At 36.1% G+C, this 17,745-nt stretch overlaps 1 protein-coding gene across 5 annotated transcripts in view; it reads right to left on the bottom strand.

Annotated features, from left to right (window-relative positions):
- ptprua (protein tyrosine phosphatase receptor type Ua) overlaps positions 1-17,745 on the bottom strand; it is a 235,975-nt gene that overhangs the window by 68,699 nt on the left and 149,531 nt on the right. For all 5 annotated transcript variants that reach the window (XM_026241054.1, XM_026241057.1, XM_026241053.1 and 2 more), the window contains exons 8-10: positions 15,627-15,950; positions 6,072-6,181; positions 619-820 (exon numbers count right to left, since the gene is read on the bottom strand). In XM_026241054.1, the coding sequence (XP_026096839.1) occupies positions 619-820; positions 6,072-6,181; positions 15,627-15,950 (636 nt within the window). The remainder of the gene's footprint in view (positions 1-618; positions 821-6,071; positions 6,182-15,626; positions 15,951-17,745) is intronic.

The raw sequence follows: 17,745 nt of genomic DNA, 5'->3' as shown, positions 1-17,745 counted from the left end.
ATTTTTTTTTTTTTTTTGGAGCTTGAGAGCCACCATGCTTGGAGTGGCGTGTGTAAATAATGGCAGAATTTTGGGGTGAACTATTCCTTTCATGGGGCTCTTTAAACAGAATTGTATAAATAATGTTGTTTGGTCAGAAGTACCAAAGGGGCTGAGACTAATCAGTTTCCATTTCATTTTCAGTTTATAGAGCTGCAAAATGCAAAGCCAGAGACTTTTCCCACAAGCCTTTAAGTTCATTGGTGGAAAAAATGATTTCCCAAAAGGACCTGCCATTTTCCCTTCAGTTTGCACAGTTCTCCCCTCAGTTTGTCGACTTATGCCTGGGTAAACCTCTGTATCAATATTTCTACTGTTCAGAGAGTCGATCTCGCCAAAAGAGTGGCTGTGATTATGTTTGAATGAAGTCCAAATAACTTATGAATAAATGCTGAACCAATTAAAAGTCCCTCACAGGCATCGTACATTTATTCCAGATAAAACCAAAGCCCATCTTGCTACTAGTGGAAAACTTATAATTAAGTTCTTTAGATTTAGACAGACAAAGCCAGCAAAGCTGTAGCTGTACTGATGTATCTCATATCCCAGAATGCCTTGTGGCAATGCATATTCCCTCACCTGAGATATTGGTGGTGATTTCGGTCAGCGCGGTCTGGCCAAAGCCCTTGGCGGTGCGGGCACGAACAGACACCAGGTATGTGGTGCCAGGATGAAGGCCGGAGAACATGTGATACGTCTCGTTCTTTAGTTTGGAGACGGTGCGCCGTGGGCCAGGAACGTTGATGCTGGGATCTGACGATTCAATGCTCTGGTAGCTGATCTAAAAACAGGAAACTGACCGTGAGCCCAGAGGAAATGTTACAGCAAACTGTGGAGGATCAGTGTTGATGGAGTTCAGCTTCACTTTACCCACAACAAACCTGATGTCTTCATTTACATCACCTTAGCATTTCTGAAGGCTAGCTTTATGCTCCAAATATTATTCCATGCAAGTGATTGTCAATTTAACAAAAAATGGTAGCAATCATAAAGTCTCATTACTTTCAGAAATTACAGTATATTTCTTGAACCATTTAATCCCCGCTGAGATTTTATTCTTCCATTTTGATCCATGCAAGAGGAGTCACATTATTTTAATACATACTATATAAATATTTACCATTGAATACATGTAATATACAATTTCATACAGAGTTTCAAGAAATAATTTTGGTAAATGAATGATACAAATGATTCAAAATATAACCAATTTCTAACTTTGTGTCCATTATATAATACATTTCCCCACAATATAACTTGTAAGTAGTATTGACTTTATATTAGAGCCTGGCCAATATATCATTTAGCCGATATTATCTGCCGATATAATCCTGTCACTGATATATCAATATTGACGAATATATGATCTGATGTGAACCTATTATGCAAATTAAATGCTTCTGAATAGTGTAATTATTTAGTTTGTCCAGCAGAGCATGCTTCATTGTTTGCTACTGGCGACCCAGGTCAGTGTAGTTTAGAGATGCGGAGATGAGTTTAAACTTCACCCCTCCACACCTATATTTGATTGTCACATTGCCAAGATTCTAATTCTTAGTTTGGCATGATGATATGATGAATGGATGGTTATTTTTTAACCACAGATTCAGGGACTAAAGCTGATCTGCGCATCATGGCATGCAGCACATTAAAGCCTGTTTTACGGCCACCGGAGCTGACCATGGCTACTCAGTCAATGTGTGATTATACCGATATACTGTGTAGCCGATATTATCTACTGAACCATCCATTCAATACATATAATGTTCTATTTGTGTTATGTATGCTATTTATAATAAGCACAACAAAGTTTACTGTTAAGTGCACTTATGTCAGACTTATTTTAATAATAAAGTTTTTGTTTTCAAATTACACAAGCCATTTTTTTCTTTCTACTGCATGTCTGTGAAGAAACAGACAGAAAATGTCCAGCAAAGTTGAATCGAATAATTTATTTACTAATAAGGCCATAAATAACTTGAACAGTCACTTCATTCAGTGAATTCAAATCAAAGCTTAAAACTGTTTAACCAACAGTATCACTAATTTACATTGTGTATTTGTCGATTTTTTTTTTTCTATTTCTATGTGATTACTACATAATCTGTGTTATATGCAACTGTATTATTTGTAACTGAATTGGGCAAATGTCCAATGAAATTGTTTCTTTGTGATAAATTTTTGTTGCTTTTGGTGTACCTTGTTCAGTGTCTTTGAGCCTGATTAAGGCTTATTATTATTATTATTATTATTATTATTATTATTATTATTATTATTATTATTATTATTATTGTTGTTGTTGTTGTTGTTGTTGTTGTAGTCTAACCTGCCAAATTATAAACTTTTAGAATACAATTAGAATACAGGCACTGGAAAAAAATTGTTTTAAGAAAATGCTTCAGCGCTTCAGACCTGGATGGCATCCCTAAAGACACCTACAGTATAAACACATTAAGATGTAATGGAACCCCCAAATTTAGCACCAGTCATTCACACTTCAGATTTAAAATAACTGTCTCCACTGCGAGCTGTTTGAAGAATGTGTTGAAACTGCTTTGCTGCCGCACTCACTCTGGAAAACTCTCTAGGGAATTTAAGGGAGCCACCTACAAAGAGTGACTCACAATTAATTCAGATGAAAAAATAAATAAATATTGAAATAGAACTTACAAATACAAGAAGGTTTCAACAACTTTTAGCCCCTCTACTCGCTTCAAATCAAACATGTTATATATATATATATATATATTACACATCGGAAAAAAGAGACATCAGAAGCAAGTTGTTTCAATTTGATGCAGAAAAAAAAAAAATGTGTCCAACAGAACTGAAGACATCTGCCTTGAAACGTTAAATGAAACTTAATGTTGCACAAAATCAGTTAAAATAGGTGGTATATAATTTAAGATGACCTCATACTAACATTCTATGGATTATTATTATAATTTTTCATTGTCACCTTTGCCCTTCTTAACAGAGCTCCCAGAGCTCGAATACATTAATGCATGGTTCCTGTAAAGCGACTGATATTGAGCCATTGTAACATATCAATCTATCATTATTTCTGTCATCTGTAAATAAACCTAAAATGTGAAGCTTTTTAAACTTTTAAAAAGACTTTCAAACAAGACTTTTTTAAGATAAAAAGTGTGTCTCTGCTTTACCATTAACTATTACATATTTTACATTTCTTAGAATTTAGATTATGTTTTCTTTACATTCAAATAGAACTGCAATTTTGTATAATGTTCATCATATCAGTTCAAATTCAATTCTAAAACTGGCAGAGTGGTTCTGTTCAATACTCCTGAGCAAGCGATAAAGCTGCTGAATAATACTGAACAAACGTTGGGCTCGATCACACACCCAGCACAATGCGGTGCGGCGCAAGTATATTTGCTAGTTTCAGCCCGATGCAGTTCTCATTTTCCCGTCCTGTGCCACGTTGTTTAAATTAAATCACATTTAAATTTATGCATTTAGCAGATGCTTTTATCCCAAGTGACTTACAGTGCATTCAGGCTATCAATTTTTACATATCAATTGTTCCCGGGGAATCGAACCCCCAACCTTGCGCTTGATAATCAATGCTCTATCAATTGAGCTACAGGAACACTAGTAAAAGCATTGAAGATGCTTACGTGTGTTTGTTTGTTCCCCGACATTTTTGTGGTGAATGTTTTAAAAACGAATAAAATAACATTTAAGTCAATTAAGTTTTTTATTCCTGTTTTATGAATGAAAGTGATAATGTTTGGAACGGCACCAATAATTAAATGACGGCAGAATTCGGCAGTTAGCCAACTGTTCAGATAACACTGACTGTTTGTTCATAACTAATCCTCTAATACATCATTTATGACCAGCAACAACTGAATGTTACCTCAACTGAGTGTGTGATTGAGAAATCATTAACAAATCCATCAACCGGACCTAACAGCAGAGTGAACTAAAGCTACACACGTTACTCCCAAACAAGCTCTGAGCGCGAGCAGACGCTTGCAAGTGTACATACTGACAGTTGAGGTAATTGAAGAGGGCTGAGGCAGTAAAATATTACCAGACTAAAGCACTTACACACAATCGCCCCATCCGACAGCCTCTGCAAGGCAAATAAGCAATTATGTTTGTCCCTCAACTAATTGAAGCCTGGAGAATAAACCACAACATGATTAGCACAAGAACACCTAGGCTCTGTGAAGGGTTGAGAGAGTTACAGCACACACACTAATGACTGCTGATTGAGAGGGAGGATGAGGGATAAAAACAAACCCTACAAATTCTGTGTGAATGTGATTCTGCACAACAGCTAAACTCAAATATGCCTTATCCCACAGAATCAGATGAAGCTTAACTGGGGCATCATCAAACATGATCACGATTCATTTTTCATCACATTGCACCAATAGTTGACCCTTTCATTAACATTGCAATTCAGTAACTTAAAAAGCTAATCATTTAAATAAGCAGATAATTAAAATAAGCAATAAGCAGATGGCACTGAGCATGGTAGCTGTGTTGCAAACTCCATGTAAACTCTTTTGTATGTTTTACTTGTTATTTTGTTGTGTTGTATTACGTGTCTGATGTTGTTAGTATAACGGTCTACAATAGACACACACTTTTAAACATTTCAGATGCTTCTGTGTTGACCATTCAGGGGGAAATTTACAGCGATCATTATCACAGATGTTTACATTCCCCCTCAAGCCAACACAAACCAGGCACTCAAGGAAATGTATTTTAATATAAGTGTGCAAGAAACTGCATACCTAGATGCAGCGTTTATTGTTACGATGAACTTTAACAAAGCCAACTTCAGAACAATAGCTCCAAAATATTTTCAACACATCACCATCAACATGTGTGGTGATCGTGTACTGGATCACTGCCACTCTCCAGCAGTCAGGTGGTCATAATGGGCAACAACACTTCAACCCCACTGACCCTCAACACTGGTGCTCCTCAGGGCTGTGTCCTCAGTCCACTCCTGTACTCCCTGTACTCCTGTACTCATGACTGTACAGCCACACACAGCTCCAACGCCATGAACAAATTCGCTGATGACACAATGGTGATAGGCCTGATCACCAACAACGATGAGACGGCCTACAGAGAGGAGGTGAGCACCCTGACTAAATGGTGTCAGGAGAACCACCTCTCACTCAACATCAACAAGACCAAGGAGCTGGTGGTGGATTTCAGAAGACAGAGCAGAGAACACACCCATCGCCATCCACATTGTTGGAGGTTAGCTTACCTCCCTCCAGGACATCTACACCAGCCGGTGCATAAGGAAACCAGGAGGATCATCAGAGACTCCAGCCACCCATCCTAGACGTCTCCGCAGTATATGATCCCACACTAGCCGACTGAGGGATAGCTCTTTCCCTCAGGCTATCAGACTAATGAACAATCAGAACTAAAACACCCTACAGCATACTCCCAAAACACGGTATGACACACACTGCATTTTAACCCCAACACAGTGGACTATATGTACATACTGCACTAAATACAACCTTGTATCTGCTACCACTGGATACCATCCAACTCACATCCATTACATTTTACATATCTAATTCATGTATAAGCTGTTGCACCTTCACATATATTATGTCAATCTATGTCTACATAATACTTACATACTGTGTATAATTGTGTATTGCTTACTGTAAGTATGTCTAATAGTACACTGTGTGTAGTAGACATATGTGTATATTGCACATTGTCATCTGTGTATCATATATACAGTATATATATATATATATATATATATATATATATATATATATATATATATATATATATATATATGTATGTATATATATTTTACTATAGTAATTTTTTAATACTAAATACTACACTGACGTGTTCATCTTTTTCACAAGGGTAGTAATATATATATATATATATATATATATATATATATATATATATATATATATATGCAAACAAATATGCACTGGGTTACTACAACAATTTAGTCTTATGTCAGTTACGAGCTGACACACTTTTGTTAGTTAGTGTACCTCATATTGTGTGATCAGACCATTGGGCTCCAGCGGCTCCTCCCACTTCAGAAAGATCATATCGTCCAATGGGGTGAAGGTTAAAGATTCAGGTGCAATGCCTCCTGGGACTGTAGGAAACAAGAGAAAAGAGTCAGAGAACGGTCAGATCCATCTTCCTTAAACACAGAGTATCAGACACAGCTGAGACGAAGGTCGAGATGCCACAGGTGGAGGTGAAGCGATAACTCTACAGATTATATGAGAGGGGAAAAGAGTGAGAACAGAGACCCTTCTCATATCTGAACGCAGCGGCAGAGGCCACCACAGACGATTTGTCTTCTTTACCAACACAACATGTGGAAGAAAATAGGGCAGATTGCACAAAAGTGAAAGAGAGAGAGAGAGAAAGCACATCTTGGTGCTAGACTCATTTTTTTAAGAGAGAAAAAGGGATCTCCATCCAGGCCACAGTGATCCATCATGGCTACAGGCTGAAGTCATCTCAGTAGGGCTCAGTGTGTATGAAAGTTGGGGAAACTAAGGCGATAGTTTATACTATGACCTATGGGAAGACTGACTGCTCGTATTCAAATGCAGAGGCATGGATAGTGTTGAGAAAACAGGGCAGAAGTGTTGAGGAAAGATGATTTCCCTTGAAAACTAGTGCAAAAAATGGTTCTATTGTTAAAATATAGCTGAGAAAAAGCTCTTATTGGTCCAAGTATACAACATAAATATAGAAAAATGTGCACAACACCTGTATGCAGTGGTGACTCCAGTATTTTATTTTATTTTTATTTATTTATTTATTTATTTTTTTTGGGGGGGGGGGTGCTAATTGGGGGGGGTTGTGGGGGCGAGGCTTAACAGTTCAGACGGGGTGCTAAAAATGAAGTAAATTGAGAGAAAGTCATAAATACCTAAGCTTCAGCTAAGCATTTCAATTCAGTGTTTTTATTATTATTATTATTATTATTATTAATGATACATATATCAGCTTCGATAAAGGCATTTTTTACAGTTTTTTTTTTTTTTTTTTTTTTTGGTATTAAACTTCTAAAGTAATATAATTAATGGCAACTGCCAAATATGAAACTTACAAATTAATACAATTTATGAATGCACATTGAAAATATATTTTGTTATTATTTTATTTATTCATTTTTATTTATTTTTGTACAGATTTCTATTTACATTTTTTTGTGTCAATCACTCTCAATGCCAACTGACAGAACAATTTTAAAATTCCAACAGTTTTTATTATATACAGTACAGTACAATACAATACAGTAAAAAGTGCAGAAAATGCAGAAAACTATTTACACATAAGCTATTTTTTGCTTACGTTTGCTTTTTGCTTACAAAGACTTGCTACTCTTTGTGACGACAGACTCCTCTCCATCCAGGGCTGTGTTTCAGTGTAAATGGACCAAAACAGAGACTTTTGAAAATGATGGTATGGCTGCCCACATTTGTATTCCTAACGGAGTATCCTTGATGACAATAAAACAATAGCATCTTGCACATTGTTGTACCCAGAGCCATCTAATTTAATGTCAATGTCAAAATCACATCACAGCATTAGCTGAAGAGGCACCTGGAGGCGGCTAAAACAAACCAGCACAGAGTCAGCTACATAAGGAGCTTAAAGTGTCATCTTGTTGTTGTTGTATTATGTCAGAATCGATGGAGTACAGGCTCCAATTTAAATTTTATTGCGTGCATGCTTCTATTTCCAGACAAAAAAAAAAAAAAAAAACATCTGTAATAACACGATCAGACCGGACTGAAACAGTCATCATAAATGCTTGCCTTTGCAAGGCGCACTTCATATCAGTTAAGGTAAAATAAACAGCTGTCTTTGTTTGTATTGATTATGGTTTGGTTACATGTCTAAAGAATAAGTTAACCAATAAACAGAGACTAAACATAACGGAAATGTTTGTGTGGTCTCACTTTCTACAATCCCAATGGTAGAGAGAGAGAACAGTGAAGGCCCATGGTATGTGTCAGGTGTGTGTTCAAGTAGTAGCATTTGCTTACAATTGTCACTGTTTGCAGTACATACAGTAGTTAAAGCATCTAAAGATTAGTTTCAATTTATTATACACTTGGTTATTGTGGTACGTGTGTCAGGTCACTCCTGTCAGATTTGTTGTGTGAGTACGAGTCGGCCAATTCGGTTCCTTTCAGTTAAAGTTAACATTTTCAAATAACAATTGTGGTCCCCGGCAGTGAGTGACTTTACATATTAAGATAAAATAGATTTTTTTTTCTCCAGTCATTGTTGAAAAACAAGCAAACAAACCCTGCTAGCTAGCATTAGTAATGCAGTCAGGGGAATCTATCTGCCTCCACCTAAGCTCCGCAAGTATAGATGAGGATGGTTTTCATTTTAAAACGTCGTTATAAACAGGGCTTGAAACTGTCGACTTGTGTTCTCATCTGAGCTATTCTGCAAAGTGTCTGAAATTTGCCGTCTTTTATATAATATTATATAGCGCTCCATTGTGATAACTGTGGATACTAAACTTAAAATGAATGCTAATGCGCACTGTACCTAAGAGCGTACCTTTTTTTTATGTGACACATATGAATTTGAATATTAAACATAGCACACGACACAGCTCTCAGACAAACTAATTTCAATGCATGGTTGCAATTAAGGACATATTGTCTATTCTTTTTCCTCTTTTGTTTTTATTATTATTGTTGTTGTTGTTGTTTGATATTTATTTATATTACCCGTGATAGCAAATGAGAGTGAGCAAGCATCATCTACCAGATGTTGCATGCGTTTTATAGCTGAAACTTGGCAGCCACAAACATGCCACGAAGGTACAGTAGAGTACTGAAAAAGAAGATCACCCATATTCTCCATGTCTGTGGTCTCCTATGATCTTAAAACTGGTTAAGATTTGAAAATTATCCAGTTTGTCCCAGGCCTTAGCATGCATATTACTAGCAAATTGTCCGTTCATTAGTACATATAATGTAAAGCATTATAAAAAAAAGTCTTAATGTCTTATTTTGCTAATCTTATTTTTGATATTTTACATGACTTAATCCACCCCATACATAAACTTAATAACTATTAATAAGCAGAAAATTAGGAGTTTTGCTGTTGTTGTTGTTGTCAGTTATAATTGTGATTTTAATTAATATGTAATAACTATGTTCTATGCCGTAGCCAGCTCGGAGGTAAAAAAACATTCAAAATAAAATATGTTTTCTGAATGACTAATTCACTGTTAGAAAAAACACACACTAGAATTTTTTTTTTTCCATGCTGTGGAGATGGAGAACTATACATGTTGCTGTGAGACGCTGATAGAGTGAATAATGCTTGAAAGAGTTGAGAAAGAAGGTGGTGGCTCAGCCTCTGACATGTTTCTAGATTCAGCTATTATAATCATCTTTGGCCTTGTATTTTCATCTTAATTTGACACTTTAGAAATTGAAAAAAGTGGGATGTTGCAGTTTAGTTAGAGCACTATCTTAATCTTATGTACAAAATATTTCAACAAATGTTGATTTATTTTTCATGTCAGACACAACATCAACACCATCAAACAGTAATAATTTAACACTAGTACACAAATCTCTAGAACAATTAGGTTACAGAATGAAATGAAATATGCAAACGCTGGCCATGAAGAAATCTATGCAATTTTCTTCAGTATAGCAGTTATACTTTCACAAATTGAGCTAAAAACATTAATAAGAGCCCTAGATAGTAATACCATCTATATAGCAGTGCTTAATATTTAAATATATAACAGTAATACGTATTGTTGTATGAATAATAAACAAATGATACAATTACCTTTAAAGTTTTTAGTGTATGAGTTGTATTTGTAGGTGTTATTATAGCACAATTCTAACGCCACCTTACTCCTTTTCAAACCCTAGTTACAGCCATGGTACTTTCCCTGAACCCAAACATGACTCTACCCATTTTATCATGTACTGAGAAATTAAAATTCCTTCAATCTTTTGACATATATGTTTGATTGTATCATTGTCTAAAGGCAGCTTATATTGAAGTTAATCTGCAAAATGACAGGCTGTGAAATGTGACACTCTATGACATAATAAACTGTCTGCTTAGCCCCGCCCATAAATTATACATCATTGCATGGTTAGGTCCACCCACCAATCGGCCAGCGATTCGCATGTAGTGTAAATAACAAGAGAGACAAATGCAGGTCTCCACAGAAACCAAATGATAAAGATGCTCCAAAAACAACAAGACGCTGTGCAGAGCCATTGATCTTTGGTCTCGCCATACAATCACAAAATAATTAATAATACACAACATCCAATAAATACATCTAACCATACATAACATCCACATTGATAAAATTAAAATATATGTATCCTTCCCCCTTATTCAAAAGACTTTTTGCATATTTTTATGTATTTTATACTTTTATATATTTCTTAAATTGCTTTCGGTGTTATGTAACGACGACGAGATGGTAATAATTCAAAAACATGATTCAAGGGGTGTGTTGTGTCTCTCGTTATAATCAAAGCTTTTCTCTGAGCAGCAATTTGGTATATCTGAGAGACTTACTTTTGCTTTAATCCTATCATTTTCCCAGCTACTCTTATAATTCTGTCTAATTTAACTTTATTCGCAGAAGTAACTTGTCCAAACACAGTTATTTTATACACTGAAACACTCTCAATTAACCCTGTATAAACTCTATGCAACACAGCTTTGCTCACACAAAATTATTTCAGTTTCCTTAGCAAGAATAGCCTTTTATATGCTTTCATACAAATAAGAGCCACATTATCAGAGAAGTTAAATTTACAGTCAATCATGATTCCTAAATACTTAAGTCTTCACAATTTCAACAGTTTGATCACATAAAATGTTATATTTTGTTTTACTTACATTTATCAATAAAGGACTTTCTTCATACCATTTTTCTAGTTTCAAAACCTGCTCCTCATACTCAAAATGTACACAGTATTTCCATAGAATTGTCACAAGTGCCATATCATCTGTATATTTATAAAGTTTGTAATTTTCATGCTGCACTCTTATACCACGTGTATAAACAGCAAATAAAAGAGGTGACAGGACGCATCCTTGGGGTTCCCCTGTGTTTAAAGATTTAATATCTGATTTGAACCCCCGAGCACAAACTCGCTGTGGTCGATTTGTTAGAAATTTCAGTAACACTTTAGAATAAGGTTCCATTAGTTAATGTTAGTTAACTACTTTCGTTAACATGAACTAAGCAAGAACAATCCCTCTACAGCATTTATAAGTCTTAGTTCATGTTAATTTCAACATTTACTAATACATTATTTAAATCAAAAGTTGTGCTTGTTAACATTAGTTAATGCACTGTGAATTACCATGAACTAACAATGAATAACTGTATTTTCATTAACTAACATTAACAAAGATGAATAAATACAGTAATAAATTTATTATTCATTGTTTGTTAATGTTAATTAATACATTAACTAACATTAACTAATGGAATCTTATTCTAAAGTGTTACCGAAATTTCTTTATCCAATGAACTATTCCCCCATTCACACACTAGACCCAGGAGAAGTTCCAAGAGTAAATGTATCTGCATGGTATTAAAGGCAGAGGTGTAATCAATAAAAAGAACATGCAAATAAGACTTTGCTTTGATTAAGGTTCCCCGCATCACAAAAATAAATAAATAAATAAACAAATAAATAAAATAATAACAATAATAATAATGTTCATAAGACCTATCCGTATTCAACTGAGTGATAGTTGCTGGCACAAAGCTGATTTCCTTAAACAGAACAGACGCTGGTGCCCCATTTTTTCACACTGCTTCACTATTTCCTTCAAAAGTTCAACTTAGAGTCAATGAAGGTCCCAAGGTACTTGTAAGATTGCACAGATTCTATTTTCTAACTTTTAATAGATGTAACTTGTTTCCTTAAATCAGTAGTCATATATTTTGTCTTAGATAAGTTTAATTGTTGGTAGGACTCCTCACACCACTTTAGTCATCAATAATCGGGCCATGGCTGGTCTCATTGCCCTGAAGCTTGCTAACAATAACAGTGTCATCTGCATACTTTAAAATGTTCCCATTTTCCTACTTACTCTGACACAAATTTGTGTAGAGAATAAATAAAAGAGGTGAAACTCAAGCACATCCTTGTGGGGAGCCCATAGAGGAACAAACCTGGTCAGACAGGGTTCCATTTACCCTTACTCTCTGTGTCCTATTAGTTAAGAAATAAAGAATCCAGCCCACAATGTTGTTACTCACTGTAAACGCTTCCATAAGCCTATTCATTAGAACAAGGGGTTGGATTGTGTTAAAAGCAGATGAAAAATCAACAAATAAAAGTCTAGCATGAGAACCATTACGTTCCAAGTGTTTAGCAAATAAATTAATCAACGTAACTGTAATGTCCTCTACTCCTCTATCTGGCCTATAAGCAAATTGCATAGGGTCAAGTGTACTGTATGTTCAGTTTTCCTCGCCTCAGTAAGAACTTGGTTCTTTTTTCACTTTATACCTGTCACACTCACACACTTCACAAAGACTTTGTTTTCAGTTTGCAACGCCTTCCATAAGTATTTGTTGACAGGGTTGTTCATTTGTGTAATTCTGTTACAGCTATGCACACCTACTTGACTTCAGTATTTAGGTTCATGCCTTTCACACCTTAGATGTCGGGTATTGTTTACACAATGGTTGGATGCTTTAATATTATACTTTAATATTATATAGCTCAGTTGGTAGAGCATTGCGTTATATGACAATATGCAATCATGAAATCATGGGTTTGGTCCCAGAGAACGCACATGCTCATAATATGTATATGCACTATAAATTACGATTTTTCATTTTTAAATAAATTACGATTTATCATCATTGACACACTGTTTTCCTAATGAATGTTGTTCAGTTGCTTTGACGCAATGCATTTTGTTTAAAGCGCTATATAAATAAAGGTGACTTGACTTGACTTGACCTTTACGGGTTGTGTGTGAAAGCACGCACATATTCCGGGTAATCATTGGTAGTGTGAAAGTGCAAAATCTAGCAACCCGGGAACAATTGCCGGAATACTTAACCGTGTATTTGCCGGAATCGCAGTGTGAAAGGGGCTATGATGACTGATGCAACACGACACTGTCATTATTTGTATGCCCGCTAGAGGACACTAAACTTTAAAATGTAAATATAGGTCATAATAACGTGCTTGCACAAATGACCTATAGGGTTGTTTTTTTGTTGGAGGACAGTCTGCATTATCTAGTTGCTTCTTAGCATGCATATTACGAGCATATTGGCTATTCATTAATAGTTATAAAGCACGTATTATTGTCTTATTCTGCATGACAATATTTTAGATCCTGAAATCATTCCCCATACTTAAACTTACCAACTGCCTTACTAATTATTAATACGCAACAAATTGAGAGAAAACTCTCAGTTAATAGTGAATATGTGGTCCCTAATCTAATGTGTTACTGATACTCTTCTTTCCGCTTGGATGTGATTGTGGATTTATTAAAGCCTGTTTGGAATTATCTTTATCTCCGTTGTCCAACTTACTTGTTACAACCTTAGTATCATGACAATACCGTGGATTGTTTTCCAAACAAGGCACAGTTCGATGCAGGATTTTCAGAAAGATTTAAACTAAAAGATGATGCTGTGCGACTATATGGGACGTGGAAATAATGTTGTATCATAAAAGTGTGTGTAACGGTTGTATTGTGTGCTCACTATTGCTTTGTTTGATATGTACTGAGTATGTATGTGTTTTTGACCTAAAACACTCACATTCTGAGCATGGGAAATGATGCATATGTTATTTTATAAATGCTGCAAATAGTTGGGTTTATGCAGTTCACACCAATATTAACACTTTTTTAAGGGATATTTAATTTTATACAGTAAAAAAAAAATGGTACTGAGGCTAAAAGAAAATCTCTTCTAAACAGCTGACGTTAGTTGTTTTTTTAAGGTTTCTGACAGCGCTGAAGTTGGCAGAAGACTGCTGATGCTGCACGACATGTGCTGTGATAAAGTTAAGACTGACTAGTACAGTAGTACAAATGAGTAGTCGTCCATTATCAAACCAAAAATGTTTACTTTTCATGCATTTCCCATCTCTGTACAAACACATGAAAAGGATGAAAAGAAGAGAGAGTTTTTATATCCCTGCTTCTCATTTCTTACCTCTCTCTTTCTGCAAGCATGCTGACTACCAGTAATTTAACATTACTTGCAGAATTAATTCATTCATTTACTTCTGTTCTAGAGGTTGTTTCCAATTAGCCAAACACATCAAACACAAACAAGCTCTGTCGCTGTACCAAACACATTAATAAATCAACAGAAAAGATGTTTTTAATTTCAGAAAAATGATAAATGGAGAGCATTCATTCTGAGCCATCTTCATTTTCAGATGGAGAGGTTTTTGCTTGACCTCTGAGGGTTTCTTCTTAATGCATTTGCATGAGAATGCAAACATGCACCGTCCGACACACGATGAAAAAAAAATAATAAGCAAAACAATTTTTATTCCATTTTGCTGGTGGCCTTAGCTCATTAATTTTTCATATACTTCCATTTAAAAGTATGATCTTCCATTTAATTATGCTGAAGTGTGGTGTTCTGTGAGTCAATATTTGTGTTGTTGCTATAATTGGGCTTTGAGCACTGCGGGCAAACTGGGCTTTGTGGTTGCCACATCATAATTGCTCAGATAAATACAGGCTTTTTCAAAGATGGATGGCTTATTTCTAGTGACTCGTGCAAAAAAAAAAAAAAAAAAAAAAAAAACATTCTGGTTACATGAAAGTTTTCAAACTCTGAAAGATGAACAACATGAGGATACGAAGTGTAATAATGCGACTCTTTATCAGAAGTGAAAATACTTGTGCAGAATAAACTGATTATGCCTCTTACTGAGCTGTTTGGGGGTTTGTTCTAAAGAAAAAGGTTCTTAAACACTAATAGATAAAATGTGTTGTGTTGAGTTTACAAAAACAGTCCTTGAAGTGAAAATGCTGATGCATTCAATCAAGAGAATATGGTCTCATTATGTCTGTGAATGCATCTGCACAAGGTCTGTTCATTTAGTGCTTGATTTAATAATGATAATGTTCCCCCGCATGCTAAAATGTGGTTTTCGTAGTTGAAATGTCTGAATTCTTGATCGTGGGACTTGAATTACACAAATTCTTACTAAATCAAGGAGTGATGAGTGAAAATGGTATTTAGCTGAAGTGTGGATATGATGATGGAGTGTTGATGCTTTTATGGTTCATATTTCAACACATCAAAAAAAATCTATTTAGCTTAAAACCATTACGATTTTAAATGCACCATAATGGAAAACAATCTGGTTACACTTTACTTGACATATAATGAATTTTAAAGGTATTCATAACATACATTATAATGCATAATTGTCAGGGTTGCCTACAATATTTAATTTAACAAAGGAACCAGAAACAAGCATGTAGCAACGGGGTATAGATGTTTAAGACACGACAACAAAACTTCATAAATAAACAAAAACATGAATACTCACTGTCTTCCTCCGTCTGGAAGGTGACCTCTCGGCTCTCCTTCTTGCCCTCAGGATTGGCCAGCGCCAGCCTCACATGAACGGCATGGAATGGAGGCAGGTCCCGAAGCGTGAAGCGGGAGGTGTTCCGATCCACCGACAGACATTCCCTCACTGTGGCGTTATTCCCGCCGGCTCCGCCCCCAGCAGCCGTGGAGTAGCGGTAGCAGAGCGACAGGGAGTACGTGTGACAGCGCGTCAGGTTGTAGCCGACCGGCTCCCACTGCAGCAGCAGCTGACGGGACTGGATCTCAGACGCTGTCAGTCCTCTGAGGGGACGCATGGGCTCTGAGGAGAGAGAAGAGACACTGAGTTAAACACATTTCTTATTTTCACTTGAGTTTGAAAGTGAAAGCGACATGATATACTGTCAAATATGGATGGTGACCCATACTCAGAATTCATGCTTTAATTTAACCCGTCCAAAGTGCACACACACAGCAGTGAACACACACCCGGAGCAGTGGGCAGCCATTTATGCTGCGGCGCCCGGGGAGCAGTTGGGGGTTTGGTGCCTTGCTCAAGGGCACCTAAGTCATGGTATTGAGGGTGGAGAGAAAGCCGTGCATTCACTCCCCCCACCTACAATTCCTGCCGGCACTGAGACTCAAACTCACAACCTTTGGATTACAAGTCTGACTGATAAGCCTAAAACAAATATAAAACGATGCGGGAGAATAATTAGGGTGTGATCACACTAGTCAATCTTAAAAGCCAGGACCAAAACCCCAAAGCCAGGTTTGTATGATTATTGTGATCACTCCATTCAGCAGTCCCTGGCTCAGTTAGAAGAGGTGGACAAGAGCGCGGTTCAGTTATATCTAGATCAGTGAAGTGTGAGCGCTAACCATGCCAGAGTGCAGAAATATCTGATACGTGCTGCATTAATGTGTGAATATTTATAAGCGGCAAAAGTGAAATAAAAAAATAAAAAAGCGAATAAAAGCCAGTGAGCAATGGACTTTCATAATTATAAAAAACTTTGTTAATGCTCAATAACATAATTGTCGCCATTAATCAATTAACGTAACACGATAATAATGCGTTAACTTGCCCAGTATATATATATATATATATATATATATATATATATATATATATATATATATATATATTTTAGGGGTGTAACGGTTCACAAAATTCACGGTTCGGTTCGATACGATAGACTGGTGTCACGGTTCGGTTCGGTACGGTTCGGTACGTTTTAGATACAGCAACAAGAAAAAATTGGCAGATAAATTTCCTTGATTTAAAAAAAAAATGTTTTATTTATTAAAACTTACAAAGTATGTTTTTTGTTGTTGTTTTTTTTTTACATTGAACAATGATGGAGCTATTCTTTACCCATCTTCTATGGTGTTTTCTTAGCAGCATACTGTATAAAACAAAAACAGCTCCTTATTAAAAAAAAAAAAAAGTTATATTGTTGTAGTAGTTATGAACAAATACAAAGATGTCACTTTTTATATGGAGCTCTATAACTCTTTATTTTGAGTGTGTTTTTACTCAATTGGTTCTCTATAGGGCTTATGTTTTTTGGAACAAAGCAGGAATTACGGTCTGGCTGAAATGGGCTCGTGAAGGAATATTGTAACGGGGCTAAATTATTAAGCCTGTTCTTAAAACCTGCGTTTTCCACTTCAGAGTAATGCGCTCGCTCACTCAGCATGCGCTGAAGGCTCGTTGCAAAATAGCTAAATATGGTCTCATTAGCTTACAGGGAATCCAAAGTGCACCCAAACACCAGACCTGTTGGTTATTGGAGGATCTTCTCATTTCTAGTCTGTTAAACGCATTGGCCATTTTGCAACAAGCCTTCAGCGTGTACTGAGTGAGCGAGCGCCTGCTGAGTAGCCTAACATAAACATATAAGTTGGTGTTTTTTTCTTCTTCGGGAGTGTCAGGGGCGTTGCCTGTTACGTCGTTTGGGTTATTGGGCTACCTTGTTGAACGCATATCATTATATTTCATAATTTTTTATTTTTTTTTTCAAATATAATTAATTAGTCCAACGAACCGTTCGGTACATAATGCATACCGCGTACCAAACCGAAAGCCTCGTATCGAACGGTTCAATACGAAT

This window comes from Carassius auratus, linkage group LG44F (genome assembly GCF_003368295.1).
Source record: "Carassius auratus strain Wakin linkage group LG44F, ASM336829v1, whole genome shotgun sequence".
NCBI classification, from domain to species: domain Eukaryota; kingdom Metazoa; phylum Chordata; class Actinopteri; order Cypriniformes; family Cyprinidae; genus Carassius; species Carassius auratus.
This window is presented reverse-complemented; position numbering and strand designations above follow the sequence as displayed.